The sequence below is a fragment of the Helianthus annuus genome, chromosome 9 (assembly GCF_002127325.2).
Source record: "Helianthus annuus cultivar XRQ/B chromosome 9, HanXRQr2.0-SUNRISE, whole genome shotgun sequence".
In the NCBI taxonomy this organism is placed as follows: Eukaryota; Viridiplantae; Streptophyta; class Magnoliopsida; order Asterales; family Asteraceae; genus Helianthus; species Helianthus annuus.
Genome location: NC_035441.2, coordinates 5086887 through 5099907, shown reverse-complemented (window position 1 = coordinate 5099907; position 13021 = coordinate 5086887). Strand labels below are relative to the sequence as shown.

Sequence of the window (13021 nt, the reverse complement as noted above, 5' to 3'; positions counted from 1 at the left end):
ATGATGGACAATGGATGATGGTGGTGGATGATGGTGTTGTGATGGTGGTGGGTGGTGGATGAAGTGTGAGAGAGGTGGTGTGCCAAGGGATGAGTTGCAATGAAACCAAGCACTCCTATTTATAGGCTGAACAGAAGGCTGGGCACGGCCCCGTGTCCGCTGGACACGGCCCCGTGCCTGTCTGACACTCTCTCTCTTCATTAATAGTAATTCACAATTACAATTAATGCACATGCTGTACTTTCGCCACGCCCCCGTGTCCGCTGGGCACGGCCCTATGGTGGGCAACAAAAGCTTCTATCACTTTTGTCTTTTCTGCCAGGGCTGACCATCCTGGACACGGCCCCGTGCTCGCTGAGCACAACCCCGTGTTGAGCTGGACACGCCCCGTGTTGAGCTGGACACAGCCCCGTGTTCAGCTGGGCATAGCCCCATGCTCAGCTGGGCACAGCCCCATGCTCAGCTTTCTTCTTGTTTTTGCTTTGGGAGATGCTGTCGAGGAGTCGGGCATGCCACCTTTCTTCCTTTTCTTTGTATTTATGTTGGATTTGGCTGCATTTTTGCTTCTTTTGTTCATTTAAGCTCTTTTAACCCTGAAAATACAAAAGGAAGACAAAAGCACACTTTTCCAACATTAGTACTTAAAAAGGGTTAGTTTTATGCCTTATTTGATGTAATTTATATGTTGCATTTTACACACATAAAATACCCCCACACTTGAATCTTTGCTTGCCCTCAAGCAAAACTCTTTAATATGTGGTTTACACTCCCAAATGGAAAGGGTAGAAGAGAAGGTTTCGGGCTTGTCTTGAGTGTCGGGAATCCAAGATCTTTATTGGGTTTTATTTTTATACTATTTACAATCCTATTCGTTATGATTTATTTAGAAAGTTTCATAGGATAAATTACTTATTTGGGCATAACATGCCTTTTTAAAATTTCATTTATATACAAGTTCACATACCTCACGGGGGATCACTCAACACTCGGCCGAAGGTGTATTTTTAGTGAATCACTCGAGAGCAGCGTGGAACTTACTCCTACCATAGGCTTGCCAAGCAATCAATCCTCCTCCTTTTTAACTATATACCTTTGTAAATACCAAGGGGACTTTTTGGGTGAAGGGTTAGACTTGGGCTAAAGGTGGGTGGTTGGGTTAGTGGTTAGTAAAAGGGCGAAAGGCGTAAAAAGCATCGGTTTTCGTAAGACTCTTTTTTTTTGACTTTTTATTTTAATGAAGCAATTTTTCAAACAAAGTTCTTTTTGATAACCTTGTTTGTTTATTTCTTTTGGCTTCATTATTATCATCATTTTTTTCTCCTTTTTTTTGATAAGTAAGTCATAAGAAAAACCGCGCTTTTTACTAAAATAAAGGGTTTAAAATGAAAAAGGGGTTTTGGTGGGAAAAAAAAGGGTGTTTGTTTTGGGTTAAGAAATGAAAAGGTTTAGGCTCAAAAGGGTTAACTAGGGGGATTTTGGGTAGGTGGTAAAAAAAAAAAGAAAAATAATGGTGTAGAAATAAAAATGGATTAGTCCTAATGCCTCTATCATTTACTTACTCGGGTTTAAGTTGGTAAGGACCGGGAATGTATCGTCATGGCAAGTTCTAGAGTCGTAAGAAACCAAGCGGCTATTCACACAAGAAACGAAAAATGAGCATTTAATCTAAAGATGTGTATTTGTATGCTCAATAAAGGCTCAAATCACTTATTGTGGGAATGGGTTTATAATGTGATCAAGTATATATAATTAAATTTTAACTAGATTTGTCATGCCTTTTCATAATTTTATTATGTTGGTTCTTTTTATCACGACGCTATCGGTTGTAAATTTGTAAAAATATAACCTTTTTAGAACTTGTTATTCCCAAATTAAACCAAGACAAATAAAAAAAATGAAAAGTTTTTGAAAAAATTTGGGGTGATTAGCGGTTCCAATAGAGTTTTGTGTAAGGCTTGTTATTAGGACTTGCAAAATTCAAGGTTTTAGCATCCCCCCCCCCCACACTTAAATTACACATTGTCCTCAATGTGTCCCAAAAATAAGTTTTTCGGTTGATTAAAATGTGTAAAAGTAGGTTAAAAACAAGATTTTATGTTACTGGGTAGCTGAACACGGGGTGGTGTTGGCTGAGCACGGCCCTGTGTCCAGACTGCCAGTACCAAAAGTAAAAAGAAGGCTGGGCACGGGGGCGTGTTCAATGAGCACGACCCCGTGTCCAGGTACCTGAACTGGGCATTTCTGCAGATTTTTGGGCACGGGGGCGTGTTGGGTTGAGCACGACCCCGTGCTGAACTTGCTGTAATGAAGAAAAATTGTCGAGAGGCTCTGTTTTTGTGCATGGGGTGTTGGTTCAAGCTTCCCTTAGTATCCTTTAGAGACTTCTGTAGATGTGGCTATTTTACAGGAATGTAAAAACATAAAAAGAAAGGATGAATATGGAAAGGATAACCAGAGAATGTTGGAATGTGAGTCAACTAAAAGTAAAGCTTGACCACGCCATCCTACTAGGTGATACATTGTCTTCTGCCAAACGCCTTTTGAGCCACAGTAGAAAGACTTCTATAATTTGGATTACACCTCACACAAAGGGCTGGCTGTGCCGAATGAGGTAACCGCTCAGGATATGGGTCAAAAGTTGTTGCACCTATTGATTGTTTTGTGTAGTTGTTGCATCTACTTGATAAATGTTTTTGCTAATGTGGTTGCCTAAACGTTTTGTTGTTGATTTGTTAAAAAACGATTGCTACTGATGTTGCAAGGTGGGGCAGTTCTGAAGTTGAAAAGGATCGCTGAAATTGAAGAAAAATGCAGGTCTGTTGGTTTTTTTCAATTGTTATATGAAGTTTGCTTAAGAAAGATTTTGGTGATTACCATAATTTCCGAACAAAATCTGATGTATGTTGATAGAATCGATTATTCTCCGCCATCGGCTAAAGTGTATAATTATAAAAACCATTGTTTGTTTTTTATTATTCTTTTTGAATGGGTAGATGGCAATAAAAAAGAGAGAGTGAGAGTGAGTGAAAGAGAGAGAGGCAGTGGTGGCTGTTGTTGCAACACCACCTGCCATCGGAGACGAGTATGACCAGCGGTGGTCAAGGGTTTTGATCAGCGGTTGTCGCTTATTACCACAGAGGCCTCTGACAAGCGTCAGATAGTCGATTGGCTCCCGCGGATGTGTAAACCGAGTAGATTGGTGGCGATAGAAATGAGATACCATTAGACAATGATGATTAAGTTAAGTATATCGACCCCTGTAGATAGCCTCCAGATTCTTCCATCGCTCGACGCCTGGATGTTATTGGTCGACGCCTGTTGTTGCTTTGTGTATTGCCATCGCCTGGAGATCGCTGCTGGGTCTCAGACGCGATAGGATAGCTGTTGGGTTTCAGGTAATTTACATCTTTCATTAGGGGCTATTTTTGTCATATTTTCTATTAGAGTTTAATCAGAACCGGTGTTTTCAATTAGGTGTTTTTTTGTTTTTATCGTCTACAGCTAGCTCCTTGCTATGCTGACCCTTTGACTTTATTTTGATGCAGTTATTTCTCTTGGGTATGCATCAGTTTCAATTTCTTTATTCCTATCATATGCATATTGCTTCATGATAACGCTTCTTATTAACATTCATAGTGATTGCGATATATGTTTCAGACCTCTGGTGATTAAGTTTGATGACTCCATGTGTGACCTTATCCTCAATGATTAATGTTTTAACTGCACAAAATTTTCGCTCAGCCTCTCTATAAGGTACTATGATTCCTCATCAAATGGGATTAGATTATTTGGTTGATTAAGAAGTAGAGATCAGTTTATGATTCTTGAATCTTGATTAATATGATGCAGGAATTGAACCATTTATGAACCTTCATTATATCGAGTTTCCTCAAGAATTTGAAGACAGATGCGCATCTTGATTAATATGATGCAAGAATCCATTCACATTTTCTTTATAACATCAATTAATGGTATTTGTTTGGCTTTTGTTCAATCTATTTGTTGGATCATTAAACTTGTGTTTCTTTTTGTTTAATAGGTAGCTAGCTATATATAAAAATGCACAAATCGGTTTTTTTAGCACTTAAACCCGGTAGGAACCGGGCTCGGGTTTGGTCAACAAAGTCAATAACCGGCTAGGGTAGGAACCGGTTCCGGTTACTTTCGGATTATGAACGGTTTGGCTGGGTCCAGTTTTGACCGGGTTTAGGTGAAACTGGATCCGGTGATTCAAGGTCAGGTCCGGTTTGGTTATGTATGAACATTGTGTAGGCTAACTTGCTTAGCAAATGAAGTCTATTTGTGATTTTTTCAGGTTTTGCCGATTCGGGTCCAGTTTTGCCGGTCAAGGGTTTTCATTTTTAAAGAAGGTAAGAAATTCTTCGTTCAAACAGGTGTAAAAGTTGTTGTTGCTTATGGTGGTATACCAATCTATCCTCAGTTTTATACACTGTTATAGATTTTTTAAAACTATATGTTGGTATGTCTAAAGGGTTGGGTCTAAAGGGATAATCTCTTGGTAAAGGGTTTGGGTCGACAAGAAAACTGTTGGTTTATAAATTTTACAATTAAATATTTAATATGGTTGCAAAAACCATACTATTGAAGAAATAATTAGTTTTGATCAAAGAAACCAGTTTGGGAGGTACAACATAACCTGCTCAGCTCATTTCTTTTCTTTAAATAAACCATTTTGTTAGCTCAAGTATTCTACCCATGCGGATGTGCTTCTACTTCTGCATAGTGCAGGTCATTGCATTTTTTCGGTGTGCTAATGTTTTTATTTTATTGTAAACAGGTGATATCATTCAGACTTTGAAGAACGAAATTACAAGAATACATAATATAACTTAGGATCTTGACCTGTAACAAACTCAAAGGGCAAGTTTAATGGAGCTTTTATAGTTCCTCGGTGAGCTATTGATGTACTTTATTATAACTCACATACTTTTTGTTGCATTTTTTTTCATTATTTCCTTATCATGGTGATATTTTAGACACTTCCGTTGAAAATGATTATAGAAAAATTATTTTAAAATAATAATCTAAAATTTTGCAATGAAGTGATTTGAAAGATTATATGCTTCAACAATGCTTTTTAGCTACTTTCGACCCTTCTTTAATTGACTTTTTTTTATGTTTTAACAATTCCTTTGAGTGGCTTCGATCATTTATCTTTTTTAACTATTCTATTTTAATATAGTGATTTAACCCATTAGGTGTAAAACACCACCCAAAATGATCTAAACTAGGTCAATGAAGGCCAATCCTTAATCGACAGCAACTCCGTGTTTAAAAACAACAAACATTATCCCAGAGTCCTAAAACCAAAAACCAATGGGTTTTCGGTGACCAGTGGACAGGGTTCATGTTGATACATAATGTCTGCTGCCTACGTCATCGAGTCGTTTCATGTAATAGGAAAAATGTTAGATTATTTGGTTTTTGAGAACACTAGCAATGCTATTCTTAGTAAGGTACATCATCGATTAATATCATATTCTGGGTGATAACAAGATGGCTCAAGTTCGAATCTAATCCAAACGGGTTTTGTTGTAGTGGGCCTTCGGGCGGCCTTTTGATAGTGGGCTACTCATTTATCTATAATTTTTTATTTCAGTATCATTTTTATATGTTCATATTGAAAAGTTCTCTCATTACAAAGTTCATCTCAATACCAGTAGATATTATATGTTTGTATTAAGCCACCCGCGAAACTCGCGGGATCTTAGACTAGTAGGATATGATAAAAAAAAATTAAATGGTTATCTATGCATCTTTCCTTGTATTGAAATGGGTAAGCATATATTCCATTTAGGGATTGTGAGACTGACCCCTGCCATTTATAGCAAAGGAGGGAATTAAGGTGTGGAATGGGTTCCATTCGTGTGAATCGAACCCAAACCGTTTAAACGTCACTAAAATTGATTCTTTCTTATCGAATTTGATTGGCTATGATATGGAATCGTTCACCTATCATTTGTTGCAACAACCCAACTTCAATCAATCTGTTTCACACTTTCTCTCTCAAGATCTTTCATTGATGGAGAATAAGGAGGCTTTACCACCAGACCAACTCACATTTTGTTTGTTTGTTTCTATTATATATATACACACACAAAAAATATAGCGTGAAAAAAATTCGTTAGTCAATTGCTTTACCCACCGACTCTCTCCAGCAATAAAACGTAACACTAAATTAGTGAGCTAGCTCCGCCACTGATGATAGTTTTGTACTGTTGTTTGTTTTTTTTTTTAAATATTTAGATCATAATTAATGGGCTAATAGTTATATATACGGAATTTAATGTAAACAACAAACAAGATAAAATAACTAACGTAACAAACTCTATCTCTAACACACTACTAATCCTCTTGGGTTTATATATATATCTTCAAAAAGCTTCACAAATCACACCATTTCTCACAGATCCAAAAGCAATGGAAAATAAAGGTTTGTTGCAAAGTGATGAGCTATACAAGGTTTAGTTTTCTCACACAACTTTTGATCAACTTTTGTTTCAAATCTTTAAATTTACCAACTTTCTTTTGTAGTACATCCTGGAGACTAATGTCTACCCTCAGGAACCCGAACCGTTGAAGGAGATCAGAGCGCTTACCGCTTCACATCAGTTGTTAGTTTCGCCGCATAAAACAAGTTATAGGAATATTGTATTTTGTATAGTTTGAAACTTGCGTGAGTTATTGAATCTTGATTTGTAGGTTTTTTATGGGTACTTCACCGGATGCGGGCCAGATGATTGAGATGTTGTTGAAGCTCACTGGTGCGAAAAAGACCTTAGAGCTCGGGGTTTATACGGGTTACTCGTTGCTACTAACCGCGCTTACGATTCCTGAAGATGGCAAGGTTTGTGGTTTTTGCTACGCTTTAGTTATTAGGCTATGTCCATCCACAACATTTTCCAACCCAACCTACCTCAACCTTCTACTCATATTCACAACCCAACCTTTAAAACATTTTTTTATTAAATATATATTTTTACGCTTATTATTTATCCATAAATGTGTTAAAAATAATTACCAGTAAGATCAGTACATGCGGAAAAACAAAGATACTGCATTTTTTATAAAAAAATAATTAAAAATATACTTTTTTTGAAGGAACTTGGTTTTTAATAAAATTTATATCGATATTGTATTCAGATTTTTTTAATAATTAAATATTAAAAAGTTATTAAAGAAAATCATGTTTTAGATAGAATTAATTGTTATAAAACAAAAATGGAAAACATAATTATAAGTAACCATTCACTAGCCAACATGTAGCATCTTTAAAATATTAAAAAAAATCCTCAACCAAAGTTGACACCACAACCTGGTTGTAAGTTTTAATTGATTTTTTTTGGCTCATTCTATTCCCACCCCCCTATTTACTAATTACACCCCCCTATCAAAAACATCACATCCATCAATCATTTGGTTTTTGTTTTTAGCCTGTTTTGTCTTTTTGTTGTCTTTTTTTTATTCATTTCTTTAATTATTAGTTATTTAGTATTTGTTTGTATTTGTTTATTAATTAGTTATTATTATTATTATTATTATTATTTTTATGATATAGTATTTATTATTAGTTTTTATTGTTATAATTTATCAAATTATATTTATAGCTGTAACAAAAGCTATATAAAAATAAGTACTTTTTTACAAAATTATTATCATTTAATAATTTACATACCGAGGTTTAATCTATACTCCCCCCAAATGTAGCAGGTTGTGCTATCCAAGACTTATACATATTTTGACGTGATTCAAATATATTCTCCCAGCCAGCTGCATCATTTTCTCTCATTAATTTCCATAGGTTGTTTGTGCTGGCAATTGGATACTCTCCTTGCACCTCCATCAAAGATTTCCCTTTATGATCCGTTGCTCGAATTTTATCACGTGCGTTATATATGTTTTTAATTGTAGAGACATTATTTCATCATGCTCCTTGATAACACCTAAAATATCTTTTGGGAACACACCCTTCCCCGTCAACTCTGCCACCAATTGGTGTTCATTAGGTGTCAATCGTTTAAGGATTGGGTGTCCCTCCATATATTCTCCGGGTGGATGATTATGCTCACCAGGTTTTACTTTTAACGTCCAAGAACCATTCTTTTTTGAAAATTTCCCTACCATTTCAAACGGGCAATTTATCTTTCTAGTGCCGGTCTCTCTACTTGAATCTTTATCTGATTTATACACACCACCACGATCACACATAAGTACAACTTTAGACACGTAGCCATTTTTAGCTTTCGATCTTTTAGTCACAATAGCGTAACCAAGACTACGTCCGGTGTTTCTAACCCATTCCATCAACTCTTCACGAGACTTGAACACCTAAAAGTGAACTAATATTAGTTATAAAATTTAGGTGAACAAGCTTGAGTAGTTACAAAATATATATTATCCAAATGAAGAAACACTGACCTATGCAGTACCTAGGGCTTCAATGATTAGTGACCCGAACGCTTGGCTGCAAAACAGAAACACCGTTAGGACTCGTTACAGGAATGGGGTTATTCCTGTAACCACCCTCCGGCGTGAGAATAAGTATTGGTTTATGAAAGAAGTTTAGGAGAAGAAGATGTATGAGAGCAAGATGATCATACCTTATACGTTTACCTCTATTTATAGGTTTTCCATTAGGGTTTCCTTTAACCTAGGATATATTCCGATAAGTTAGAGATTTACATGATCTTCCCGAAAAGTTGGAGATTTGGTTGTGCAACTTCCATGTAGATATGGAAAGTTCTAGAATAATCATTTGTATTTATATTAATATAATAGGTTGTAACCGGGTCGGGTTGACCGATGCGGGTCACACCTCGTCACCAAACATCTCTTTAACTGTAGAGAGCGAAGGCTACTACCGAAGCTCCTCTTGAAATTTTGTAATCGCACCCCTTGAACTCGGCAAATCTGTAATAAAAGTTAAAAGAGAAGATTTCTGATGTAATTTTTAAGAGTTTTACCGGAATGCAAGAGGTATCATTGTGCTCCGGTGAGTCTGAAACTTAGAAAGAAAAAATATGGAAGATGATGATGGATAAAGAAAATGATAATGGTTTAGGTGAATATGGGATTCTATCTCTTAAAAGTGTGCGTCCCCTACTACTTTTTTTATATTATATTTATTTCTTTAGCTGTATCTTTTCACTATCTGCCACAAACCATAATTATATATTGAATTTGGTTTAGATAATATAATATTTTATTAATTTATTTTTTCACGTTATTATTTGATATATTTTTGTCGCTCTTTTTTGTTTTTCTTATGTAGGAAATTCTCTTATGAACCGAATTTTTTTATATACCTCGGGGCCTAAAATTTTAAAAAATTTTATAGGTTATAATAATAATAATAATAATTCATTACTAATAGTAAATAATAATAATAACAAAAAGACACTAAAATATAATAAAAAGACAACAAAAAGACAAAAAAGACTAAAAACAAAAAGCAAAGGATTGATGGATGGATTGATGGATGTGATGTTTTTATAGAGGGGGTGTAATTAGTAAATAGGGGGGGTGTATAATATCACCCTTTTTTTTTCCATTTTTTGGACACCAATGGTTGTAGCCTTACTTAAATTTATGGTCAAACAAATTTACGTGATAACATTTTGGATCTATTTACTTAGGGTGAGCGGGGCACTCCCCTAAGAGGGGAGTCCCCTCTCTTACGCGCACCCAATCAGGTTATGTCACGTTAACTCCTCTCTTAATCTCCCCTCACACCCCAATTTGATGGTGGCCCCACACTCTCCCCCTTCCTTCTTCGGTCACCGCAGGGATGGCGGCGGTTCCCGCTGGGGGAATAGGGTCACCGCGGCCACTCCCTGCTGGTGCCCCGCTCAGCCTTATACATGAACGGATCTTACTATGTGTTTTTTTTAAATAACGAACAAATGCAACACAATAAAAACGAATTTATTAATCTCACAAACATGCTAATATAAAATTAGTTATTTATTAACAAAAAATGTTAGGGTCTACTAAAGGAAGGACAACAAGTTGTTTTGACCCATGTAACTTGTTCAATCTTGCAACTTCTAGTAGATGTTCTGATACAGAGCCAATTCGAGATGGCTAATCTCCTAAGAGACCTGTTGAATGGGCTAGACTCCAAGAACTAAATGAGAGAAACGAAACAATACTTTTCAATAATTTTCTTCTTACTTTCAATTAGGGTGACTCGTATCATGTTCGGTGTTATTTTTGACATGATTTGATCACTTTGAATTTAAAGTTTATAATTTATACAGATTGTTGCGATAGATGTAAATCGGGAATATTATGAAATCGGTAGGCCGGTTATAGAAAAAGTTGGTGTCGAGCACAAGATCGACTTCATCGAATCAGAGGGTATTCCAGCTCTTGATAAACTACTTGAAAATGTATGTTTTCTTTAACTTGTAACATTTTATTGATTTTTTTTTATTATATAGGTTTATAAATTATAAACACACATGTATAAATGTTTAGATACATATGCAGCACAATTCGATTAAATGTAAACACACCATATACATACATAAATATTAATAAATATTAATATATGTGTGCGTGTGTTTCCTAATTTAAAAACAATATATGGTATGTTGTTAATAGATTATATAAATGGATTATTGATATGTTTGCAAAATGGATTTACAATAGGTCATTTCATCCCATTACATTTGATTTTATAACTAATTTGATGGTTTGTTCTCTCTCTAGCCTGATAACAAAGGAAGCTTCGACTATGTATATGTTGATGCGGACAAAATAAACTATCTTAACTATCATGAGAAAGTGGTGAAACTTGTGAAGGTGAACGGGATCATTGTGTATGACAACACGCTCTGGTATGGATCTGTTGCCAAGTCCGAGGATTTGGTTCCTGAAGTTCTAAAACAAGGGCGAACTAGTGTTTTACAGTTTAACAAAGCACTTGCAACAGACCCTCGTGTGAAGATCTCTATGGCTCCCTTAGGTGATGGCATCACCATTTGTCGGCGTGTCTATTAGATATTGAGTCGTGTCTTCTTTGTTATGAATAGATCCGTTGAAGTTATTTTGATGATGCCTTATACCTATTAGCCTTTGATTGTGGTGTAAGGTATATGTGGTGATACCATTTAAATGAAATAAACAAGTCAATAAATATACTTTTAAATAATAAAGACATAATTTCAGAAGTTTTTAGACTATACGGTGTGGAGGACTTTAAAATGAGGCGTTATGCGACATGTGGATAACACGTAAGCACGCGTCAAAAAAGTGGCGTGATGCAAAAACGGAAGGTGTGGGACGGGACGTGGAAAAGTGGCGTTATTCGAAACGTGGCACACTTTTTGTTATGATTTTATATTTATAAACTAATAAAAATCTATTAATTTCAAAAGAAATCATTAATACCAATAGACAAATGCCACATCAACCCAACCATTGTCTCGACGCTGGTGGAAAACAGTCCGCCCCACACACAACGCCGTTCCCGGGTGGTGTGTGCGGCGTGGAAAGGCATAAACGCCACCAAACCAAACCCGCACCGTGTGGTCTTATACGGAGAAAGTTTGACGATTATTCGGAATTTAATGTAATTTGTTGATTATCTAACTTAATTATGGGGTAGAATAGATTTCTTTGATAACGTGCCAACTAGAAAAACTTAAAACTTTGAGAAATATGGTTATTAAATACTTGGTCAGTCTCTATAAATGTACAGTTTGACAATAAAACATAGTTATAAATGTGTCATATTAGTGATAAATAGAAAAATGTTATACCAAAATAAATTGCAAACCAAGATCTGATGTTAACATGTTATAATGATATCTAAGTGGTTGAAACTTTGTAAAATAGAGGAAGGTTCCATACAACATAGTTAAGCAGCAGGAATTAACAAAAATGTATAAAGTGGAAGTGACTAGCTATGTCTGTCACTATATGTAATAAAGGGGAGTTCAAAATTTATAGAGTTAAGTATCATTTACGTCCTTGTGGTTTGTACACCTATGTCATTTCAGATCAAATTTCAAAATTGTATAATTTTTCTCCCTGACATTTTCGAAACGTGCCATTTTAGTCTAAAAAACTAACCATAGTTTAAAACTTCAGTTTAGTGAAGGGTAAAATGGTCATTTCTTATTATTTTTTTATTTTTCTTTTTTTAAATCCCTGCTAAAAACCCACCCCTTTTAATACTCAATTTCCCTCCATTTTTCCTCATAAACCCTAATCCTAAACCGTCTTCATCCACAACGTTTAGACTTCCAACCAATTCTTTCCAAGCATTAGTCAAAACAGTAGAGGATTAATTTTATAAGTTATATGCACTGGATTTGACTCATATTTGCAGCCATGTTTGTAGCCAAAACATTATGTTTGCAGCCATTCTAACATTGCAACCATTATTGCAGCCATTAACATTCATTAATATTCACAAAAAATACTCAAAAGTAAACTAACATTCACTGCAACCATTATTGCAGCCATTAACATTCATTAATATTCACAAAAAATACTCAAAAGTAAACTAACATTCATTGCAACCATTATTGCAGCCAGAAAACGCAGCCTGAAACTTCGATACGGAAAAATTCATAAAACATTCAATTTTCGTCGAAAAATGCCATTCTAGTGGGGTTTGAAAGATATTTCTGGAAGCACATCATAGGTTCAGAAATTGCACGTTTTTTTTAAGTTTGTACCCCGTTACAGCCGATTAAAATAGGCTGTAACTTTCAGGACAGAACTTGTTTTGTTGCCCGACTTCCATAAACGATTACTTAGGAAACAAAACGAACCATATGCATCATATACAGCAGGTAATCATTATAATTCAGGTTATACATCAACTAATTCATCAAGAACTAACAAGGTTCAAACCAATATCATGCAATAATCGAACCCTAATGACTAACCAAACACATAAGTGATCAATCACCAATCAAGTATGAATTCTAACAACCCTACACTACATGAAATCATCATAAACGTTAAAAACATGAAGAAATAAGAA

The 13021-nt window shown here is 35.4% G+C and overlaps 1 protein-coding gene across 2 annotated transcripts; it reads left to right on the top strand.

Moving 5' to 3' along the window:
• Positions 1-6359: 6359 nt before the first annotated feature.
• Positions 6360-11195, top strand: LOC110877055 (probable caffeoyl-CoA O-methyltransferase At4g26220). 2 transcript variants are annotated; one of them, XM_022125212.2, is made up of 5 exons: positions 6369-6483; positions 6556-6635; positions 6724-6868; positions 10281-10412; positions 10735-11191. In XM_022125212.2, the coding sequence occupies exons 1-5, from the start codon at positions 6442-6444 to the stop codon at positions 11023-11025; spliced, it is 690 nt and encodes a 229-aa protein (XP_021980904.1). In that variant the 5' UTR covers positions 6369-6441; the 3' UTR covers positions 11026-11191. The 2 variants fall into 2 exon arrangements, with proteins under 2 accessions (XP_021980905.1, XP_021980904.1); XM_022125213.2 differs by lacking the exon at positions 10281-10412 and having other exon boundaries at positions 6360-6483; positions 10735-11195.
• Positions 11196-13021: the final 1826 nt, after the last annotated feature.